Here is a 25,097-nt window from a genome sequence, read left to right on the forward strand (position 1 = left end):
AACAGGGCTTTGGAATCACACCCGAACTTGAGCCCAAGCTTTGACACGTACCAGCTGTGTGACCCTGGGCAGGATACAGATACTTAACCTCTGGGCCTTCAGGCCCCTGTGTATTAAACTGGGAGATAACAAAGCATCTACTCCATGGGTTTATGGGAGTGGAGGCGCTCTGATCAGGCCTCCCCAAGATGCGCCACTTTGACATGGGGAATATTTTGAGCTAATGGCAATCGAGACCCTGAGGGCTCAAGAGAAACTTTTACCTGTCCCTTAAAGAATTTAAATTGGGGGCCTCGCCCATAATAAGAGTTATTACCAGAAATACCTTTTTATGACCTATCTGTACGGCAGGGCAAACTTCCGTTAGTGAAAACCTGCTCTTCTTATCCTCCCGTGAATTACCGTCCTCCCCTCTGAAGCCTCAGGCCCCCATCCCACCCCTTAGCTCGAGATGGCATATATACCTCAGTTTACCCTTCTGTCTCCGATCCTCTCAAGTATGTGAGGTTCCCGTATGCATGAAATTAATTAAATTTGATTTTCTCCTGTTAATCTGTCTCGTGTCAATTTAATTCTTAGACTAGCCAGAAGAACGTAGAAGGGCAGAGGGAAATTTCCTCCTCTCCCACGTGAGGAGAAAGTGAAGCAGTGCTTATAAAGCTCTTGCCCAGCGTTTCGCACACACTAAGCGCTCAATAAATGTAAGCTGTTACAATTTTACTATTTGGGTCAGTTAAACATTTTTGGTAGAATATGCGATTGCCAGGGGTCAAAAAAAGAGACTGAACAGGGATAAGATACGATCTCTGCTCTCAAGGAATTTATAGTGTCTAAGGGTTTAAGACAAAGACTCATGGGAAGATGGTTCATAACACGCAAGACATTTTTAAAAATAAATCTTCTATGAATCAAGAAGAGATAAAGCACACACTTAAAAGCTGAGGTTGCTTCAGTGATATTTCACATAGGACGGGATTTGAAGAGAGTAGATGTGGACAGAAGAACGAGGGAGGGGCACGGAGCATGCAGAGGCATCCAGAAATATTTGAAGAAAACAGTGTGGACCAATGATTCATGGAGGAAATAATGAAAGAGAGGCTGGGACCTCACAGAAAAGCACATGAGTACAAGGTAAGCCGTGAAGCTTGGATTTTATCTTATAAGCAAAGGAGTAACATGATTAAAATGTGGTTTCAAGATATGACTAAAACTACAGTGTGTAGGATGGAGGAAGATGGAGAGCAACAGGAGAGCAGACTGCACCACAGAGCAGTGCAGGATAGAGGAAGGGAGCATGGGGCCCGGGAGCAGATGCCTGGTCCAACCTGCCTTTGGCACTGACGCACTCTGTGACTTGGGCAACTTGCTAAACTTTGTGCCTCAGCTTCCTCTTCTGTAAAATGGGGATAACCATAGCACAGATCTCATAGAGGTGTTTATAGGATTGGAATTAAATGGGTACAGAGCTTAGAACAGTACCTAGTACATATTAAACATTAAACACCTGTTGACTATTACTGTCAGCACCATTAGTCCAGAAGTGAGATCATAAGATCCGAACTAGGGTGGTGGTAAGGAGAATGATGAGGAAAGAGGGCAAGATGGGGTGGCTGGAGTTGGGACAAGGCACTCTGACCAAGTACCAATGACCGAGGTCTAGAACCTGGTAATAAGAACAGGGTTCTGTGGATAGAAACAGGAAAGTCAGAAGGAAGAGTGCATTTCAGGAGGAAGGTGGGTGAAATAATGCAACCTACGGCACTTTGAGCTCTTAGGTATAAAACTTCTGATAGTAAATTATGTAAAGTAAATGGTGAGCCCTCAATAAATATACACTAAAATTTGTATTTCCTGTGAAGCTTTTCCTGCCAAAGCCCCCAACCACACTCTCCATACACCATCGGTCCCCCAGCCTCCGTGCGCCCACAGGGCACCATCCCTGCTTCTGTAGGACTCCTTGCTCTCTGGTATAATTATCCTCCCCTGGGCTGTGAGCTCCCGTGAAGGCAGGCCTATGCTCCATTCTTCGCCCTTCGTCCAGGGCCTACCCTGAGTCAGTGCATAGGGTAGGCCCTCCAAAGTTACTGTGGACAGCGGGGTGCCTCTCACAACTGTCAAAGTGATTCCGGCCCTCTGTAAGAATTTAGTTATAAATCCAGAATTAGGACAAATCCGTGGAATCGGTGCGAAGCAGCCTCAGAGGGCTAGAGAAAGTTGAATCAGTCTCCAAGAGTTAACACAGGAGAATCAAAAAGGTTAACTGAGGTAGACAAGAGGTAGTTCTAAGCATAGAGATGCATTTACTTTGTGAAGAAAGTCAATTTTCTGTAAAAAAAAAAAAAAAAAACTCTTTGTGTCCATTTATATACAGTTAATTAGCTAATGCAGCTGCTGGAAAATGTTTGATTTTGAAGTCCAAATGTTATTTTGCTGCATTTCTGTGTAGCTGACCTACGGGGAACAGCATTCAGAGATGAGCGGGGGTGAAAGGACATCACAGGCCAGGCACCCTGCGGCCATGCGTAGAGAAAAGCCAGGCCCCAGGACACCTGTCTGAAGCAGACCTTTGTCCTGCAGTCACTGGTCGGCGCTCAATTGATAACAGGCATTTCATATCCTTCCCCCATTAAGGTCTCAAAGCACTGTGCCAAAATGTCACTAAATTTATAATACAGCTACTGCCTCCCGGTCAGCACAGCCTTAGGTTGACGTAGATGGTTTTCTTCACAGAAGCGCAGCCTCCCTCTTCCTGCCCAGTTCACGTGCTGCCTCCGGCCTTCTGCTCTCCCTTCACCCAGGACACTCTCAGGCAGATACTTGGATTACATCATTTCAAGATACTAGGAAAGCATCTTGGAGGTCATCTTACCATATTTGGGCCTCAGCTCCATTCTTTCCTGGTCATCCATGTTGTCCAGGATGGTGTACTTTGTTTTTTTCCTTATTTTAGTCCTTTTTCGCCTGAAAGGAACAATGAAAAGCTCCACTCAGATTCTCAGGAAGGTAACTGGGATCCAGGATTTAAAACATGTGGAGGACACCAAAGGAAATCTTTTGCCTTTAGAATGTTATTACATTCTGTTGATTGGCATCTTTTACTAATGATAAGCATACAGGGTGAGGTCTGAGTTCAGTGGGACTGAAGTACATCACACATCTTGAAGAAACACTCTCAGGAGTAGGAACAGCCACACCACTATGGCCCACTAACTGCAGGCTGTCAGCTCAGCCGCGGGCTGGGGGACCAGGGACCTTTATAGCAACCCTCAATCCCCGTGTCAGCCCAGCGAGCTTTTCTCCTTGAGTAAGTCTTAGTTCAGAAACACCTGGATAAGCAAGCTTCCCCCTGAACCTGTACTGCCCTGGCAAATCCAAAGATGCAGGAATGCAAAGATGACATAAACTACCAATCAGAACAAAACTCTAGAAACTACGATAAATTCCCCAAATTAATTAGCAACAACTCAGTCTTTTATTTTTTCACAGCACATAGAACAACTGGGCTGGACCTGTGTGCCTCATCCTGTGCTTCAGAGGATTATTGAAAATACACCTCAAAACCACGGTAAGGTGTGGAGAGAATGAACAGTAGTTTCTGAGCACAAAGACAGTTTTCTGATAGCTTGGTGAGTAACAGCACGGGGTAGCACCTACTAGCTGGGTGACTTTGAGATAATTTTCTGATACTTCTGTAACTCCATATTCCCACCTGTAAACTGGGAGAAGGAATAGTCCCTTTCTCATTGGGTTGATGGGAGGACTAGATAATACATATAAAGCACTTAGAGCCATTAATCACAATGGCAAACACTTAATAAATATCCACAGTCAAGCACTATCATTATCGTCTGCTTGATACACGTGTCACAAAGCTGCAGAATTTTTAAAGCCAAGCACAGCGGGGTGACCAGTATCCCAGATGGTTCTGGGAAAACTTAATGGGATTTAGCCCTGTAAGGCCTGTGCCTGTGCTCTCCATCGCCAGTCTTACCTTTGGGAAAGTAAGCACAAAACTAAAATAATTTATAATTGGTCTATGAAAAGTAACGGTTAATTATGGTATACCGTTATCTGTTTTATCATGTCTTCTTTAGAGAGCATTTTATAGTGTTTCATAAGTGGACCCAATGCTGTCTTCTAAGGATTTCAAGAGATTAATCAGTATCCCCACGAATCTCCTCACAGAGGGTTGGGCACAGAGTTCTGGAAGATTCCGACAATGGGGCACCTCTGGGGCCTCTCACAGGTCAGCTCCACGGAAAAAGGAAGAAGGGAAAACCTAAAGCAAAACCTCTCTTTGGTGATGGTATCACCTGGCTTAAAGATTCACATTTATTAAACAGAATTCAGGAAGATTCGATGTTGCCTCACACAGGTCAAATACTCAAAATCTACAACTGGTATCAGCGTTCCTTTCTCACTGAGGGTGGACCAGTCAGGCCACTTATTGTTCGAGTGAACATAATGTGAGACTCGTAGAAAGTAACACTAGATTTGATACTGAATCATTGAACCTTCTAGAAAATATGAGCACTGTAATGAGAAAAAGCTGCCTCGAGTATTATTCTATTTCCCTAGGCACATATGCTGTGTGGGGAAGAATGCACTATAAAGTACTTCCCCCCCTTAATTTATCAATTAAGAAATAATTGATATTCATCACTGTATAAGTTTAAGATGTACAGCATGATAATTTGATTTACATATATTGTGAAATGATTACCACAATAGGTTCAGCTAACATCCATCTTCTCACCTGGATACAATAAAAATAAAAGAAAGGAAAAAAGGAAAAAAATGTTCCCCTTGTGATAGAACTCTTAGGATTTACTCTCTTAACTTTCCTATATGTCATACATCAGTATTAGGATAAAGTCCTTTTAAAGTCTAGTTTGTCTTCATAAAAAGAGTGATTGTCAAACAGTTCAGCAGTTTAACAAACCCAAGCAAAAGCCACTAACGCTGTCATATCCCATTTAATGATGTGTCTTGATTTCAAGGAAGTAAATAAGCAAGCACACCAGGTACCTCTTGCAGCAGCAGACGCAAAGCCAAGTTAAACCCCCAGTGAGCACTACGAGAGTGAGAGCCAGCACTGTCACATAGAATACGCTCCACTCTGAAAAAGAAAACCAGGTGGACATGGTTACATACTACTTGCAAAACAAGTTTATGTCAATGATTCGCAACCCATATTTTGAGTCCTGTAATTATAAGCAAAGGCCATCTGTGGTGCTGATCACACCGCCTCGGTCTGGCAGCAGAGGACAAGCAAGGTCAAATACACATAATTCAAGAACAACCTAAAGGCACCCTAGTTTTGTCCAATTGGTTCAGGGACCTCATGGAGTACATATTTCATGCTGACTTGAGAACAGAATAGTTGGAAAAAACTAAAATTAATCACTTAGGAAGTAATGCCTCTGAAACACCCACGAATGGCACATCAAAATATTTGATCCAGAATCACAAAAATCACAACCTTCCTGCCCAAAATAGTTCTGGCTTGATTTTAATAAGGTAAATAAAGTATTTTTATGGCTGCCTATGATATGAAGATGCTTTTCACAGAGCCAGACGGCAATTCAGAAGCTACCTGATCTTCATTCCTTCCACATCCTTGCAGAAATCCAGTGGGAAAAGCTTTGCAACAGCAATTCAGGAACAGAGACACCCAGGGAGCAAAGACACAAGGTTTAACTCTATTAAATGTTATACACGCTCCCTGGAATAATGATCTAAGGGCTGGTTATCTTCACATTTTTATATGGTAGTGAGTGGGAACATAATTTGGCAATCAGTTCTTACAATTCTTTCTGCCAATTATGTCCATCTGGATCCCCAAGACAACAAATTTACTCTTACAAACAGACGGGCATTGAAATAGTTTCCTCCCCAGAAGAGACCTAAGGGCACCGGCTTGGCCAGCTGAGGTGGTGGCTCCCATTTCTGGTGCTCGCTTGGGCAGACAGCCTGGAAGAGTGAGCCAATTCTTGTGTTGATCTGATTCCAGCAGGTCCTCACAGGGGCCACTTCCTCAGAAGGCCACGCAGAGCCCACGCCAAGGCAGGTGCAACCTAGACCCAGCCCACATGGCCCAAAGAACTTTCTTAGCAATGCCAGCCATGGTTAGCCAAATCTGCTCTGCCAAATTGAATTTCCTCATCAGGAAGTTTTACAGAAAAGCCTTAAACACAGCCCCAGAATTGTGGGAGGATCTTAACTCACTACCAAGTGAGTTGGTTCACTTGGCTTCAGGTGAGAAAAGGGTTGAATGTTTACAGCTGCAAAGCTAGGCAGGCATTTCGGAAATTTCAGAATGAGTCGTCTTAAAGCTCATGCCACCGCCACGCCAGGACTCACCACAGTTGCTCTCGCCATCCCGGATATAGCGCTGGATCAGGTTCTCCATCCACAACTGAGAGCAGATGCAGCGCTTGGTGATGGGGTCACAGTGACCGTGGCCAGAACACTTCAGAAGGCAACCTGCAAGGAAGCGAGCGAGGCTGAGGTTACCACGGAGGAAAGGGGAATCCCCGGCTCCAGCTTGTGCATTTTCATAGCATAGGCCCTGAATAGATGCATCTTGTTGAGTCAAGAGCCTCTTATGGTGTGGACCAGGGTTCCAGGGATCGTGTCTCAGTACTGACAGTCTCATCAGGAAGCATCAAAATGCACCACGTAACAAAAGCCTTAAAAAGGGAGCAAAAATGTAGCACCCTCTGGCCGAAGAAAGAATTCTTAGAATTTATCCAGTGAAAATAATTGGGGATATGGACAAAGATTTCTCTACACTGTAGCACTATTTAAAATCAACCTTAAAGTCCATGAGTAGAGAACTGGTTGCCTAAGTTGTGGAACATGTCCAGGATGGAGTACCATGCAGCCCTAAGTATCTTACTGAGGGATAAATTTTGAAAGATTTGAGAAAATGATCATAATATGATTTGAAGCCAAAAAGCAAATTAAAAATATATGTCAAATTATCCTGATTGTAGTAAATGTTTCTAGAGATGGGGAAACTAGAAGGAAACATATCAAAATATTAACAAAAGTTATCTTTGCAGGGTGGGAATTCTAGACTCTAGAATAGAGGATAATTTTAATTTTTTTGCCTTTATAGATATTCCAAATTTCCTACAACAAATAAATATTATTTTTGTAGCTAGAAAAAAGGAGTTATTAAAAAAATTAAGTTACTCGGGGCTGGCCCCATGGCCGAGTGGTTAAGTTTGCACACTCCACTTTGGCAGCCCAGGGTTTCACCGGTTCAAAGCCTGGGCACAGACAGGGCACTGCTCATCAGGCCAGCTGAGGCAGCATCCCACATAGCACAACCAGAGGCACTCACAACTAGAATACACAACTATGTACTGGGAGGCTTTGGGGAGAAAAAGAAGGGAAAAAAAAAAAAAAAAGATTGCCAACAGTTGTTAGCTCAGGTGCCAATCTTTAAAAAAAAAAATTAAGTTACTCTGTTACAGGTTTTGGCCAGAACAATTAGGCAAGAGAAAGGAATAAAAGGGATCTAAATAGGGAGTGAAGAAGTGAAACTCTCATTGTTTGCAGACAACATGATCTTATATATAGAAAACCCTAAAGAATCCATCAGAAAACTATTAGAAATAATTAACAACTACAGAAAAGTTCCAGGGTACAAAATTAACTTACAAAAATCAGTTGCATTTCTATACTCTAATAACGAATTTAGAGAAAGAGAACTCAAAAATACAATTCCATTTACAACCGCAACTAAAAGAATATAACATCTAGGAATAAATTTAACCAAGGAGGTAAAGGACTTACAAATGAAAACTATAAGACATTACTCAAAGAAATAGAAGATGACATAAAGAGATGGAAAGAGATTCCATGCACATGGGTTGGAAGAATAAACATAGTTAAAGCATCCATACTACCCAAAGCAATCTACAGATTCAATGCAATCCCAATCAGAATCCCAATGACATTCTTCACAGAAATAGAGCGAAGAATCCTAAAATTCATATGGGACAACCAAAGACTCCGAATTGCTAAAGCAATCCTGAGAAAAAAGAACAAAGCTGGAAGCACCACAATCTCTGACTTCAAAATGTACCTCAAAGCCATAGTAATCAAAACAGCATGGTACTGGTACAAAAACAGACACACAGTTCAATGGAACAGAACTGAAAGCCCCGAAATAAAACCGCACATCTACAGACAGCTAATCTTTGACAAAGGTGCCCAGAACATACAATGGAGAAAAGACAGTCTCTTTAATAAATGGTGTTGAGAAATCTGGACAGCCACATGCAAAAGAATGAAAGTAGATCATTATCTCACACCATACACAAAAATAAACTCAAAATGGATCAAAGACTTGAAGATAAGTCCTGAAACCATAAAACTCCTGGAAGATAATATAGGTAGTACACCCGCTGACATCGAACAAAAAAGGATCTTTTTGAATACCATGTCTTCTCAGACAAGGGAAACAAAAGAAAAAATAAACAACTTCATCAGACTAAAGAACCTTTACAAAGTCAAGGAAACTAGGATCAAAACAAAAAGACCACTTACCAATTGGGAGAAAATTTTTGCAAATCATATATCTGATAAGAGGTTAATATCCATAATAAATAAGGAACTCACATAACTGAACAACAAAAAAACAAACAGCCCCATCAAAAAATGGGCAGAGGATGTGTACATTTTTCCAAAGAAGATATACAGATGGCCAATAGACACATGAAAAGATGTTCAACATCACTAATCAACAGGGAAATGCAAAACCTGTGCATTTCCACCTCACACCTGTTAAAATGGCTATAATCACTAAGACTAAAAATAACAAATGTTGGAGAGGGTGTGGAGAAAAGGGAACCCTCATACACTGCTGATGGGAATGCAAACTGGTGCAGCCACTATGGAAAACAGTAAGGAGATTCCTCAAAAAACTAAAAATAGAACTACCATATGACCCAGCTATCCCACTACTGGGTGTCTACCCAAACAACTTGAAATCAACAATCCAAAACAACATATGCACCCCTAAGTTCATTGCAGCACTATTCACAATAGCCAAGACATGGAAACAATCCAAGTGCCCATCAACTGATCATTGGATAAAGAAGATGTGGTATATAGATACAATGGAATACTACTCAGCCATAAAAAAGACAAAATCATCCCATTTGCAACAACATGGATGGACCTGGAGGGAATTATGCCAAGCGAAATAAGCCAGACTGGGAAAGACACACAGCAGATGATTTCACTCATATGTGGAATATAAACAAACACATGGACAAAGGAAACAGTTCAGTGGTTACCAGGGGAAGGGGGCTGGAGGGTGGGCACAGGGGGTGAAGGGGAGCACTTATGTGGCAACAGACAAGAAATAATCTACAACTGAAATGTCACAATGATGTAAACTATTATGAACTCATAAAAAAATTAAGTTACTCCATATTATAGTCGAGAAAGTCAAGTGTGGGTAGATATACATCTGAAACAAATTAAATTTTACTACCCAAACATTATCATGTTCCTTGTAACTCTCATATTCCTCAGTGTCTGTAGAAATTACCACTTTCAGATCATAAGAAATTCATGCTCCTCATAAGCTGGGGACAGAGACCTTGGACAAAGACCACATTTCCACATTTGGTGCCATGAAGGGGTGGCAAGCAAGGGGCTAAGAAATGAGGCACAACAGAAGGACTTACAAACTCTCTTCAATTTTCCACAGTCTACATAACACCATCACCACAACCTAAGACATGATGTCAAAGGGAAACAAATTATATAAACACAGCTTTTCCAGCCAATGCTACTTATCTGTCTTTAAGACCATTCTGACGGTTTACATATGAAATTTCTGACAATGACCATTACGTGAGAAGATAGTTTAAAAACTGACCCATGATTGTTGTTGCTCTCAAGTTTCCCTCAGTGACAAAGCCTATTGGCAAACATGTGCTGCAGGAAATCTACTGGAGAAATAAATGCAAAACAAGTCCCTGGATGCTAAAGTGAAGATCTTTCTGTGCCAGTAAAATGTAGCCATGATTAGCTCGTCTGACTCTTTTAGAATAGTTCCATCGGAATAATCCCATTGGAACATCCCCAGAGGAATTAAGTCCCATATTTAATTTCTAAATAGAAAGATAACTAAATATGGAACTTAATTCCCACTCAGTCAAAAAAGTCTATGAGACCTGCCTACTGTTCTGCCATATTGGAACCAGATCGTATTTCACCTCTTCTCAGAAATCCTTCACTTTAAACTCAGTGGGTAATTATTTATGTTTCCATAAGATTCTCACTATACTTAATTTGATGGGATGTCTAGCTCAGTGGTGTCCAAGTCTGAATATACAATTAAATGTTTACATTACTTGAGCTCTAAAAAATAAATAAATAAAAAAGAATATTTCTGTGGGGGTCATACCTGCTGTGTCAATCCTCAAGACTTTGAAAAGCAAGAAATCAGTCTTCTCCTTTGAGAGGCGCCTGTGCAGATTTTGGACTACTTCAGCAGCCTTGAGGACCTTGAAAGGTGGCCCACTTTGTACATAAAATACAATCACAGTGCTGCAGAGGGGACAATGAGAAAGGACAGCCACATGGTCAGGCAGTGACTGACATGATGTATCCAATCCAGCCATTTAACCCGTGAAGTTGAGAAGGTAGATGGCCACAGCCCTGAGGCAAGGGCACAAGAGTGCGTTCTGTGGGCCAAGGAATTGATCTGTTTCTAGTCACAATAAAGGTTGTTCAGTTCCAGAGTGCAGCTGATGACAGACCTTCAGATAAAAGGAGCAATGTGTCTCTGTGTGCAAACAGACACAACCATACACAGAATAACTTTCAGATATGTCTTTATTTTTAACTTTTTATTGAGATATAACTTACTTACCATAAAATTCACCCTTCTAAAGTGTATAATTTCAGTGGCTTTTAGTATATTCACAGAGTTGTGCAACCATCACCACAATCTAACTACAGAACATTTTCATTACCTCAAAAAGAAACTCCATACTACCCATTAGCAACCATTCTCCATGCCCCAGAGTTCCTGACAACCACTAATCTACTTTCTGTCTCTATGGATTTGACTATTGTGAACAACTGATACAAATGGAATATACATGAGGCATTTTGCATCTGGATTCTTTCACTTAGTATAATGTCTTCAAAGTTTACCCAAGTTGTAGCATGTATCAATACTTCCTTTTAATTGCCAAATAACATTCCATTGTATGACTATATTTCATTATATTTATCCATTCATCAATTGATGACACTTGGATTGTATCCACTTTTTGGATCTATGAATAATGCCACAGTGAATGTTCATGTGAAAGTTTTTGTGTGGACACACATTTATCATTTCTCTTGGGTAGATTCTAGGAGTAGAATTACTGGGTCATATGGTAACTCTATGTTTAGCATTTTGAGAAACTGCCAAACTATTTCCACAGTGGCTACATCGTTTCACATTCCCACCAGCAATGAATGAGTGTTCCAACTTTTCCACGTACTCGCCAACATTTGCTATGGCCTGTCTTGTGGATTATAGCCATCTTAGTGAGTGTGAAGTGGTATCTCAATATGGTTTTGATTTGCATTTCTCTAATAGCTAATGATGTTGAACATCTTTTCATGTGCTCATTGGTCATTTGTAATCTTTCTTTGGACAAATTTCTATTCAAATCTGTATTAATTTCCCAGAGTTGCCATAGAAAAGTACCACAGACTGGTGGCTTAAACAACAGAAATTTATTCTCTCAGTTCTAGAGGCTAGAATTCCAAAACCAAAGTGTTGAGAGGAACATCCTCTCTCTGAAGGCTCCAGGGGAGAATCTGTTCCCTGTCTCTCTTAGCTTCTGGTGTTCCCGGCAATCCTTGGTGTTCTGTGGCTTCTAGACACATCGCTCCAATCTCTGCCTCCATTATCACATGGCATTCTCCCTGTGTGCCTGTCTTTGTATCTCTTCTCTTTTTATAAGGACACAGTCACATTGGATTAAGGGACCCTACTCTAGTATGACCTCATCTTAACTAATTCCATCTGCAATGACCCTATTTTCAAATAAGGTCACATTCAAAGGTACTAACAGTTAGGACTTGAAGGTCTTTTTAGGGGGGGAGACAATTCAACCTACAACAAGTGTTTTTATCATTAAAATTTTGTCAAATGCTGTTTCTGTGTCTATTAAGATGATCATATAGTTTTTGTCCTTTCTTCTATTAATATGGTTTACTACATGTACTGATTTTCATATGTTGACTCACCCTTACATTTCTGGGATAAATCCCACTTGGCCATGATGTATAACCCTTTCAATATGTTGCTGGATGGATCCAGCAATTCCACTCCTGGGTATATATCCAAAGGAAATGAAAACAGGATATTGAAGAGATTTCTGCACTCCCATGTTCATTGCAGCATTACTCACCATAGCCAAGATATGGAAACAACCTAAGTGTCTATCAATGGATGAACGGATAAAGAAAACATGGTACATAGATACAATGGAATATTATTCAGGCATGAGAAAGAGGAAATCCTACCATTTGCAACAACATGAATGGACCTTGAGGGCATTATGCTAAGAAAGATAAGCCAGACAGAGAAAGACAAATACTGTATGGTCTCACTTACATGTGGGATCTAAAAAAGCTGAACTGTAAAGACAGAGGAGAATGGTGGTTACCAGGGGCTGGGGAGTGGGGGAATCAGGGAGATGTACTTTTAGTATACAACCTTGTAACTGATAAATAAACAGGTCCTGGAGATCTAATGCATAGCATAGCGATGACAGACAACGATACTGTATTATAAACCTCAAAGCTGCTCAGAAACTAGACTGCAATTGTTACCACCACAAAAAAGAAATGATAATTATGCGCCATGAAAGAAGTGTTAGCTAATTACGGTGGTAATCATACTGCAATATATAAATGTATCAAATCAACATGTTGTACACCTTAAACTTCCACAATGTTATATGACAATTACATCTCAACAAAACAACCAAATAAAAATATACGTTGTCAGATGCAATTTGATAGTACTTTCTTGAGGAGTTTTGTTTCTATATTCATAAGAGATAACGGTCTGTAGTTTTCTTTTCTTGTGATATCTTTGTCTGTGTTTTGACATCAGAATCAAACTGTCCTCATAGAAGGAGTTGGGAAGTGTTCTCTCCTCTTTTTTTTTTTTTCCTAAAGATTGGCACCTGAGCTAAGAACGGTTGCCAACCTTCTTTTTTTTTTCCTGCTTTTTTTTTTCCCCCAAATCCCCCGAGTACATAGTTGTATATTTTAATTGTGGGTCCTTCCAGTTGTGGTATGTTGGATGCTGCCTCAACGTGGGCTAATGAGCAGTGCCACGTCCACGCCCATGATGCAAACCGGCAAAACCCAGGGCCGCCGAAGCAGAGCATGTGAACTTAACCACTCGGCCACGGGGCTGGCCCATCTCCTCTTCTATTTTTTGCAGGAGTCTGTGAAAGTGGTGTTAAATCTTTAAATGTTTTGTAGAAGTCACTAGTGAAGCCATCTGGTTCTGGGCTTCAATGGAAATTTTTTGATTACTGATTTGATCTCTTCACTTGTTATAGGTCTATTAAAATTTTTAATTTCTCCTTGCATCAGTTTTGATAGTTGTGTCTTTCTAGGATTTTGTCCATTTCACCTAGGTTAATTTGGTGACATACAATTATTCATAGTATAATCCTTTTCAATCCTATAAGGTCGGTAGTAATATCCCCTTTCATTCCTGATTTTAGCAATTTGAGTCTTCTCTCTTTTTTTTCTTGGTCAGTTTAGCTAAAGGTTTATCAACTTTGCTGATCTTTCAAAGAAACAACTTCTGGTTTTGCTGATTTTCAGACACGAGTTTGGTTCAGTGTTTGATATTTTATAAGTAAGGGAAATGTGTGATCCATTTTAGAAAGCGTTCCAAAAAAATAACTAGAATTTTCTTTAATTTAGTACTTTTCTAAGTAAACTTTAGTTACCTGGAAAATAAACCTAAACAGAATAGCTGACAACAACCGGCAAATGGAATTACCATGAATAGTAGGTTTTCATCTTCATATTCTTTCTTTCTCTCTCCTCTCATCCCACCCTACTATTCATAAATTGGATAAGAGGTCAAAAATAAAAACTCAATTAAATATATAAATGTTGTGAGAAATAAGGCAGAGGTTGAGCCTCATAGACTCCTAGAACAGCAATGGTAATCAATGATCCTCTCACACTGGGAGAAGCCTCAATCTCATGAACGTGGGGCACTGACAAAGTCTGGCTGTGAGACATCCTCTGTGTGTGCCCCAGACCATTTGCATGCCCTCTGAAGATACCAGAGCTAAAAACTAGCTCCCTCTGATATTCCCTAACTCCTTCATTCAGAATATTCTCAATCAGCAAACATTTACTGAGAATTGTAGGAAGGACCTGGAATGATGTTGCCCTTACTGCTGCCCTTTGAGAAAAAAAGTATATGAGTGGGATAAAAATGTGGCCAAAAGTACAGAACAAGCGGAGGAAATGAACAGCTTCGTGCTGGGTTGGTGTGCAGCTCATACCTGAGGTCCGAGTGGGCCTGAATCTTCTGAACTTTAATGTCCGAGTCCAGCACGTTCAGCAGCACTGCCAGCTGCCTCACTAGGGTGTCCTTCTGCTGCTCTGTCAGCTGCCCGATGCCAACCTGCAGGATTAGCTCCACCAGGCCACTTTTCCTGGGGTCTGGGAAAAGAGAAAGTATGGGATTTCCACTGGGAAGGCACAGGCTTGACAAGATAGGAGCAAGGCCTGCATGAGAGTTAAAGAGTTTCAAATAACTCCTGTGTAATGTCTACATTTAGGTTTTAGGACTCAGATAAATTTTTCCAAACACCACAGAGGCCACTATCTGAGAGTACTTCTTCCTTGTTTTATCCCAGGTGGTTGTCTATTCATTTTTTTCCAGAAGATAATCAGGTGTGCCTAATCGGCCTCTGGGCTAACTTGAAATTTCGGCACCTAACACGCTTCCCCAGGCCTGGGAAGAGAACTCAGTCTCTGAGTGCTGTGGGCACTGCCCATCCTAGTTTACACTGGCGTCAATATGGCCACCTCACTGGAGCTGCTCTTCCTCAGCGCTTCCAGTACTGAAGCCCTTGTGCCCACTTCACATTAGGTCCCTGTCTTCTGGCAGGAAAACAAAAGTGAAAAGAGAATCTGTTGCCAGATCCGGTTCTCCTCAATGAGTTATGAGGCTGGATCTGTTCTCCTCAATGAGTTATGAGGCTGGATCTGTTTGGGGCTATACAACAAAGTGCAGAGAAAGCCTCAGAGTGGGCCCAGCCAAGAGCTGAAGCAGCCCCGAAACCTCCCCCACCGGGTTCCACCTGTCAACCGCAAAGAGCCCCAAAGGTGGCCTTCCAGATCACAGGCCAACAGCACTACCCCGGGCACAGAAACCTGCACGCACCTGGCCGCACTTCCACGGTGGCAGTGTCCGTGTCTGAGGCCCCCTGCCCGTCAGTGACTCGCAAGTGGAAAGTGTAGACTCCCTCCACCAGATTGGTAAGCTGCAGGGCTGCACTGCGGTCAGAGCCGTCCAGGACATCCTGCGAAATAACACGATTCATGATTCAACACTCAGCTCCCAATTCTAGGCTTCTGTTGATCCCAAACCTCGGCGTCCCACCTTTTGAACATATGCGTGATTTAAAGGGGCAGGCTGGAGAGGAACAAGGGTGATGGGTTAGCTGAAGATAGGAGTACTCCTCGGCGTCTGTTCCACGTAAGCACCAGAATGCATGAATTCCTCAGACAGTACTTCCTGAATTGAGCTTACCGACGGCTTTCTAGCAATTACCAAATTATTAATTTCATCCAACAGTGAGAAAATCACTGAAATTAGGGTGGAGAACCTGAGGGTGAAGCATCCTCTCTGAAGAGTTTTCCGGGTCTTATTTTCAAACACAGTTTTACAATACTCTCATTTTGGGTTCCCTCATAGTGTATACCATGCTCGCCTTCTCAAATGACCCAAGAGCTTGAGGAGAGATGTCTCTGCTCTGTGGGGCTAGAAGCTCGAAAGAATCAGAGAAGAACCTCCCAGACCTCTGCTCTGAACTAGCTGACAGCAGAGGGTGGTAACAAAAGGTGACAAATGCTCTGATTAGAGAGTCCTTATAATTACACGTAGAAGTTAACCCATCATCTGGCTGAATAGGATTCACTCTGGAGGTACTTTAGAAAGTATAAAGCATTTTCACTTCCTTCCCTGTGACCACTCCTTTGGTACATCTTCAAGAGTATATTTGCATCTCTCAAGTCCTTAGCAACAGCAGAAATGAAGATGTACCAAATTTTTAGCCTATGACACAGAATGATCTAATGGGGAAAAAAATGCCTGCCAGGGGCTAAAAACCTGTGTCCAGGTGGTTTGGTTAAGGATGAGTTAGCTGACCTTGGCCAAGTCACTTTCCATCTCTGCATCTCATTTTCTATACTTGTGAAATGGGAATAGCAATCCTTGACCTGTTGACCTGTCTGATACAATGTGAGGAAAAGGAAAGACTCCACTTGGACCAAAATAGAGACAATGGGGAAGCTGAGGAGCAGAATGATTCCTCTGGGAAGGCTTGGCTTCAAAGTCCCTCCAGGCTATGGTTCCCTACCCCATCCAAAGTCTGGTCAGTGAAAATGTCAGCTTTTGTTCAAACCCAGCAGCAGCCTCCAGCCTCCAGCCCTCAGAGAAAACCTAGAAGCATAAAGACCTTAGTAGGGAACATGGAAGGGGAGATGAGGTCATAACAGAGATGTTGCTATGACCTTAACGGTGTCCCCTCCAAGTTTGTATGTTAAAGCCCTAACCCCCAACGTGACTGTATTTGAGATAGGGCTATTAGGAGGTAATTAAGGTTAAATGAGGTCATAAGAGTGGGGTCCTGATCCCACAGGATTAATGCCCTTATAAGAAGAGACGCCAAAGAGCTCTCTCTCCCTGTCCACCATATGAGGACACAGGGAGAAGGCAGCTGTCCTCGAGCAAGGAAGAAAGTCCTCACCAGCAACCAAATCAGCCAGCACCTTACTCATGGGCTTCCCAGCCTCCAGAACTGGGAGAAAACAAATGTCTTTTGTTTAGGCCACCTAGTTGGTGGTATTTTGTATGGAAGCCCTAGCGAACTAAGGTAGGCATAATGATAAGTGGTCCACGGGCAATTTTCTTCAAGTACTCACTCCAGCTGCTGGACTCTGGCCATCCCGGATCCACAGATAGGACACAATTCCATGGTCATCAGTAGACCTTGAACCATCCAAAGTAATGGAGTTATTGGGAAGCACAAGAACATGTCTGCCACCAGCCTGGGCTCTGGGAGGACTATTATTTTCTAAGTCAAATATAGCAAAAATGAAAGCAAAGAGATTGATTTAAAACACTGGTGATAGAAGTATGTCATAAAATACCCATGACTGTTCCAGCTTGCAGATATGTAGATTTAAAATAACCAAAAAGCATTATTTTCTGCTCAAAATACCCATAATTTATAGACTTTCTTAAAGCTTTGTTTATGCTTAGCTAATTTTAATTTGGCAGCCTATACACAGGAAATTTTTCTAATATCATTACGTGTTTTTTTCTTTTCAAAAAGAGAAATCATGATTTTACTTATATTCAGGGTCTGGAAAGTAAAAATATTTTGGTTTAAAACAGACTGTGGATCATTTTGCCTGGTCCACACTATCTGGCCACAGTATTATTTTTATCTCAAGTAATGCCAAATCTTGCCTAAGTAAAATAAAGAACTTGAGTCAAAAATGATTAGATCTTCACTCGTCTGACTGGGTGTTTAATATACACAAACAATGTATGAGCCATTTCTGATAAAACAGCCTCAGGAGAGAGGGGCCAGGGAGAATCTAGCCAGACTGGGAGATGGTGGGGAGACCATAATAAGACACAGCCCCAGTTTGGAGATAAGGCTGTGATGAGGCAAATCATGCTATTTCAGATGAGGATCTAGGACTCAATTTGACCCCTTGCAAAATAGGATGAGGACAGTCAAATGTTGATCCAACGGAGTAATTGACATCACAACGGTCACTAGCCACTTTCATCCTGAGAAAAGACACTAGAGACTGGGGCAGAGACAACTGGTGCCATCACTAACTTTTCCATTTTGTCCACTACACTCCCTTTTTGTGAGTACTCAGAGCAGAGGGAGAATCTGCTGTTAAGTTGGCGTAATTCCATCGTGGATATAAAGAAAAGCTAAAAAGCATAGAAATAGAGCGGCAGTAAATTGAATAAGCCCAAAAATCCTTCTGTAAAAAACAGACCCTATCTAGCTTCCAAACTGCACCGTCTAGACCCTATCCAGCTTCAAAACTGGAACTCAAGACAGCCACTCCCTCTATGCTGTGTCCTCATACTCTGGAACTCCAGTCGTGATGTTCTCCCAGGTCCCTCGCCCAAATACTCCATCGTCACAAATTCGATATGTCCAAATCTGAATTTAAGCCCTCCCATAAATCTACTGCTGCTCTTCTGTTAACTCGAGTTCAGATAATCACACCATCACCCATCCATACACTGAAGTCAAATTCTTGGGGTCACCTTAGACACCACCTTTCTTCCCTCCAGATCTATTAAGTTACTAAGTCCTGAGAATTCAGGCTCTAAAATATCTTTTCAGTCTGTCTTTTTTTCCCCTATTCTCCCTGTGTTGGCCTCAAATGGGGCTCATATCATCACTTCTCCGGCCTATTGCAGTTGCCTTCCAACCATTTTCTCTGCTTTCAGCCTCTCTTCCCATCAATCCATTACCTTTTCAAAAATCCAAATCTTTCAGGTAAAATGACTGATGCTGGCGTTTGCTCTAAAATACTCCAACCAAAACAAATGAAAATACGAACTCATAGTTGAAACAGTATTGGCAAAATGTTGATAACTATTGAAGCTGGGTGATGGGTACATGATGGCCCATTAAGCTATTCTCTCTACTTTTATAATATGGTTGAAATTTTCAACAATAAAACGTTTGAAAAAATCCAAATCTATGTCAATTTGCTGATAAAATTGCTTCAGCCTCTCCCACCTCCCAAGCTCCTCAGCATAACACATGACAGACAACCCTTCATGGCTGAGCTTCTGCCTCAGGTCCAGCTGCTCTCCCCAGTGCACCCATGCTCTTGCCAATCCACAATACTTGAATTTTCCCATCAGCTGTGCTCTTTTAGACCTGTGAGCTTCAACACATCGTAATCCTGCATGCTTTCATTCATTCAAGTAACCAACATTCATGATTGCCATGCGTCTAGCACTGTGCCACATCAGGATACAGAAATGTCTGAAACAAGGTCCCCAAGCAGCTCACAGTCACAGGGAAAACGAAGACAAAGAGACAGACCCAAAGCAGGACAGCACGAGAGTGGACCACAAATTTCACATTAAGAGACAACACGGAACTTGAAAACATCTCTGCTCTTAGATTCCCAAGGAAGAGAGGAAGCAAAGCATAATGGTGTCACTTGGTCATGGATCTTTAATTGCCAATAGTCACAGAAGAAGAGGGAAGCCACTGGAAGATACACTCCACAAACATAAAGGAAACGCTATTTCCTTGCAGAGGGAGATTGGAAAACAGCTAACGTGGATGGAAGAACGGCTTTTCTTGGCCAAGCAGAGTCCTGCATCGGCTATGAATAAGTAAGTAACACCAACATTTCTGAATCATCTTGGCCTGGCTTAGGGTCCTATAAGACTGAAAAGCAGAATGAACCCAGACGCCCTCCACGAGCAGATCCACCACCAAAGCACTACAACTCACCCTTCTTCACAGCCACGGTGAGGGTGGTGGTGCTGCTCAGTCCCTGCTGGTCTTTCACTGTTAAACGGAAGTGGTAGGTACCCACCTGCAGACCAGTTACAGTGGCTACAGCTTTGTCAGCATTTTCCATCTCCACTGCACTGGGGCCTCTATAAAACAGGAAGGTGATTAACAAAAAGCAGGGGGCATGGGATTCTGATCATGGCAGGCATGATATTTGTGTCCTTGTAAATGCTTCTTTTTACAGCTATAATAGAAACCAATTACAGAATTCTAAGATAGCTTTTTATTCATTAATTTTACAGCTATAATATATACCATCTAGAGAATTCTAAGATAACATTAGTTTAGCATAAGTCATAAGGTAAAGCCTATTTCAGACGAAGCCTGCTAAATTCCTAAGAAGAGGATTTTTTTTTTTTTTTTTTGAATTGAGCTGTCGGTAAAATGATCTATCGTTGGAAAACGGAGCCTTAGGAACTACTCCTATTTCTTCTTTGAATAAAATTAGGTTAAATCCTCATCTATCCTTTGGGAGAGGATGGAGGAGGAGGGAATGAGCCAGATAGCCATCTCCTAAGACAGGAATTACAGTGTAGTCATTAAGGTTGTGGGCTTCACAATCAGAAAGACCCAGGTTTGAGTCCCAGCTCTTTCTCTTACTTTCTGGGCAACTATAGACCGGTGATCTCCCTAGTCTCTGCAAGCCTCAACTTCTTTACGTTTAAATGGGAATAGTATTCTTTACCTCTTAATAATTGATATACGAGTCTATGAGATTAAGCATGTAAAGCACAGAAAACTTTAGATAACACAGGTATTCCCTTAAAATCTGCACTTATGTTGTCTACACTCACTGCAGATGGTTTGAGTGAGTGTAGACAAGAGGCCTCATGAGGACCACATCCAGGTTTCCGGCACCTCATGAAGCTCACCTGACACCAAGACTGCTCTGTCCACCTGCCCCAGCTCCACCTCTCTGCACTGCCACTGAACGTCTATGGTGTCCATCCCCACTTGACATATTCTTCAATCAATAGAGCCCTGCTACTTCTAGAAACATGCTTAAGTCCTGACTTTTCAACAAGCCCAAGTTGATGGTTTAATTTAGTCCCTCCAGAGAAGGGGTAACATCAGCATTCAGCCATGGGTGTGAACCCAGCAGCTCGGTAACAAGATGAACTACCTGACATGCTCCCAGTGGTAGAAAACAATGCCGTGGTCATCACTGCTCCGGCTCCCATCCAGGGTAGTGCTCTCCACTGGGAAGACCAGCTCCTTACTGGGGCCAGCCACAGCTACTGGAGGCCTGTTGTTTTCTGGAATTACAGAAATGGTGTGAAAAAGTATTCTCTCCTTGCATTAAGTCTGCCATCCCCTTATTTTTTGATTTAAGCAAATTACTCATTTTCAGGCCGGCAGCTACTAGAGCATGCAGTGTCCTTTGGGAATCCTGGGGTGACACCCTGTGGTCTCCTAGCTGACCCAGGAGTTAAATATTCTAAGTTTGAGACTGGGGTTACAGGCAGCAAAAAATACTGTTCTCCAATATATACAGCTTTGGTTTCTTTAAAAAACCTTGAGAGTCAATTGAGATGTCATCTAGTTTTTATGTCTCACAAGACTCTTCTTTCTGCAACAGAGAGAAGGAAAGGAAAGAAGGATGGGAGAAGAGAGAAAGAAAGAGAAGGAAAGGGAAGAAGGATGGGAGAAGAGAGAAAGAGAAGGGGAGGGGAGAAGGACGGGAGAAGAGAGAAAGAAAGAGAAGGGGGAGGGGAGAAGGATGGGAGAAGTGAAGGAGGAAGGACAGGGGGAGATGAGGAGGGGGCAGGTAGGAAGGCAGGCAGGAAGGAAGTTGATGTCAACGTAAAAAAACCTACTTTGTTAGATAGGGCTCACTTTCTTTTGCCTTTGTAGCCCCAGTGCCGAACACAGTACCTGATAAATAACAAATGCTCAAAACACTTTGGTTAAATGCTGAACAAAAGCAAAAGATATAATATAATAATATTTATAATACAGTGAGTGTAAACAACATAAGTGCAGATTTTAAGGGAATATCTGTATTATATATAATATAATAATATATAATAGTATCACTGATATTACCATTGATATAAATAAGAAAATTTCTGTTAAAAAAAGTCATGTAGTCAAAAACTGAGGCAGCCATTACTCAATGTCTGGAGCAGGTCCCAGCCTCACTGTCCTACTCAGTAAAGCTCAGCGGTTTCCCATTGCCCTTAGGATAAAATATTTTCATGAACATAATTTACAAAGCCAGTGACAGAGAGCCCCTGCCTCTCTCTCCAGATCACCTGTTGTCATTCTGATCCCTGCCCCTCACAATCCCATATCCTCACCTCTTTCTCTCCCTCCAGTCACACTAAATTCCTTTTAGTTCTTTGAACTACCAGGCTCTCTTTCATCCCATGGCCTTCACGCATACTGTTCCCACTGCCTAAAAACTCTTCCTCTTGTCCTTCACTCCCCACCCTTCACCCTCTTTACCTGGCTAACTGCAACTCATGCTTCAACCCTTAGTTCATGTAAGAGCTCTTTGCAGACACCTCAAGCCCAGGTAGGTGCCCTCTCTGTGGGCTCCCCTGGTACCCTGTCCTTCCCCTAGAAAAGCACTGATCATGTGGTTTTATGTGTACTGGCTCATGAGTCCTGTGAGGGCAGAAGCCAAGTCCATCTTCTTTCATTCCATATCCCCAGGGTCTAACTAATAGCACATATTACATATTAGCTAATAAATCAATGAAAAAACAAATGCACTGTCTCTAAGTTGAGTAGATTCTCAGTTGCCAGGACACTGGACAGTTTCTGGGACTAGCAGGCATCTTCCAGAACAGTTCTAAAGCTAAGACCATTGTCAAGCAAAAGCCTAACTACTCTTAAGGTTATTTAAATCTGGAGGAAAGCAGAGTCCTGGGTTTTCATAAAAACATTAATGGACTTTGAACTGAACTGTAGTCAATTCCCCCACATCTGGCACAGCCATCTGAGTACCAAGCCACACATAACTAGCAGCCTCTTCAGGAATCCTCTGGAGCCCTTCAGCAGAGTGGGACACGGCATAAAAGCTCAAAAGTGACTCTGAGGATGGCTCTCAGTTTGTCTTTCATACCCTGGTTTAGAAACACAGTCAAGACGTGATTCAGAACTGCAAAAGAAAATTGGCTTTATATTAAGATTCAGCTCGTGGAGCCCTGATTTCTCAATAGTTCAGATTTAGAGAATTTGCACCATATTTGGCCTAGCTGAAGCCCAGAAGCCCAGGTGTCATTTCAGCTTTAATCTCTGGGGCCAAATCCCTTTTCCATCTCACCTACCAGGCTGGACAATCACAGTGACCACAGCAGTGGATTGTTGCCTAGAAGAATCTGTCACCATCAGCTGAAACGTATAATCTCCTTCCTGCATTGCAGACAAATGAAGGTATGGTGTCTCTACTCCCTAAGTAATAGCAAAAATGAGAAAGAAAAGAAAAAATATTAAAGAAGCAGAAGTAATTAGTATGACATAATGAAAAACTAACAATTTTACTAAAAATAAAGACCCTGCTTGAAAAAGAAATGTGTGTGCCCCAGGAAATATGATCTAAAGTTCACTGTGTGTCCTCATAGACTATTGAAGGAGTATAAATTAACACAGACTTCTTAGAAAGCAGTCTGGCAACATCCACTCAACTGTTAAATGAGTACACTCTTCAACTCAGCAATTCTTAGTATCTACACTAGAGAAATGCCCATGTGCACAAGGAGGATGTGCACATGGATGCTGACTGAAGCATTGCCTGAAATAGCAAAAAATGAAAACAATCTAAATGTTCATCAACAGAGGAATGGCCAAACCCACCCCAATACACAATGGGATGCTAATTTAAAAGAATAACGTAGATTTATAAATAATAAAATGGAAAGACGTCAAAGACATATTATGAAGCAAAAAAAGAAAGTCACGGAACAATGCAGACAGTGTGATGGATATTGCTACATGCACACATACGCACATATAAACACAAAGAAAAGATTCCAGAAGTACACACATTAAACTGAGAAAAGTGATTATCTCCAACAAGGGGACGTCAAGGTGTATTTAGGGACTTGGGTGAAGTCTAGGTGTATTTTTACTTTATCAGGATTTATTTGAACTTTTTTTTTTACCACAAGAAGCAATTCATGTATTACTCTTATAATCAAAAATAAATTTTTCAATGAGGCATTTTTTCAGTTGAGTATATAATAGCTAACTACTTGTTGCCTCCAGGTTAATACGCTTTCATTTTGTTGCTGCTGTGTTGTAGGTAACATTTCCAATTCTTGCCTATGTTTGAAGTTCATGGCATCATGAAAAGAATTTTTAATTTTAAGTCCTATTATAATTTGTCTACTTTTACAGATCCCCAAATTGTCTAAAGATAAATGTATCCGCATGTATTTTTTAAAGATTTTAATGGAAAAAGAAAACTGATAGGAAATCAATTGTGTTATAACAAGGGGAACTTCTGAAATTTGAAATGCATACTTTTAAGAACTTTTTAAAAAGTGCTTTTACCTACTTTAACTAAATAGAGCACAGCACTTATTTTCTGAAAAGTTCTATAGAGAAAGTATTAGTTCCTATTAGTTGGCTCAAAATTAATACGGTTACATGAATGCTCATGCGCACAATAAAAAGGAACGTTGCAGCAGATGGGAACTGAACAGACTGACACCTTTCACTGAGCACCCCGAAGCAGCCATATGTTTCTGGTTTAAGCGCACAGGCTTCCGTGACCTTCCCCAGTAAGGAGCACAACCTCAGAAGGCGGCCTTGCACAATTTTTAGACTAACGTAAAAGGTCTAGTTTACAGAGCTCATCTTTGTGATGGCCCCAGTTAATCAAAAGCATCAGCCCTTTTGACATCTTGATCAATCAATCACAAGTCAATACCATCGTGACTGTGGATAACCTTAGAGCATCTGCAGCAGATAGGCAAGTGTGGAGAGCAGCAAGGCTAGCCCTGTGGCCCAGCACGAGTGACTTCCTTTGGATACGTGTCAATTAGACATGGATGAAATCTGGAGCACATCTTTGGACACATAACTCTCAATAATTAAGGGAAAGAAAATTTGGAATATTTTTTAACCAAGGAAATACAAAACATCCCCTCTTCCTGTGTTGTATCTAAACCCCTCGGAATCAGAATTATTAATATAACAGAAGAAAACATAGCCCTTGCCGCAACCCTTAGGCAGGGAGGGACACTACACCTAGAGCTCTTC

General features: G+C 41.6%; 1 protein-coding gene across 8 annotated transcripts in view; it reads right to left on the reverse strand.

The window, feature by feature from the left end:
* KIAA0319 overlaps window positions 1-25,097 on the reverse strand; it is a 94,375-nt gene that overhangs the window by 3,638 nt on the left and 65,640 nt on the right. For 7 of the 8 annotated variants that reach the window (XM_001915673.5, XM_023624526.2, XM_070244146.1 and 4 more), the window contains 10 exons: window positions 23,162-23,285; window positions 21,010-21,142; window positions 19,824-19,972; window positions 17,233-17,384; window positions 15,470-15,608; window positions 14,583-14,742; window positions 10,436-10,578; window positions 6,364-6,486; window positions 5,029-5,119; window positions 2,870-2,961 (listed from right to left, as the gene is read on the reverse strand). In XM_001915673.5, coding sequence (XP_001915708.2) covers window positions 2,870-2,961; window positions 5,029-5,119; window positions 6,364-6,486; window positions 10,436-10,578; window positions 14,583-14,742; window positions 15,470-15,608; window positions 17,233-17,384; window positions 19,824-19,972; window positions 21,010-21,142; window positions 23,162-23,285 — 1,306 coding nt within the window. The remainder of the gene's footprint in view (window positions 1-2,869; window positions 2,962-5,028; window positions 5,120-6,363; window positions 6,487-10,435; window positions 10,579-14,582; window positions 14,743-15,469; window positions 15,609-17,232; window positions 17,385-19,823; window positions 19,973-21,009; window positions 21,143-23,161; window positions 23,286-25,097) is intronic. The other variant, XM_070244145.1, reaches the window with a different exon arrangement.

The sequence above is a fragment of the Equus caballus genome, chromosome 20, assembly GCF_041296265.1.
Source record: "Equus caballus isolate H_3958 breed thoroughbred chromosome 20, TB-T2T, whole genome shotgun sequence".
In the NCBI taxonomy this organism is placed as follows: domain Eukaryota; kingdom Metazoa; phylum Chordata; class Mammalia; order Perissodactyla; family Equidae; genus Equus; species Equus caballus.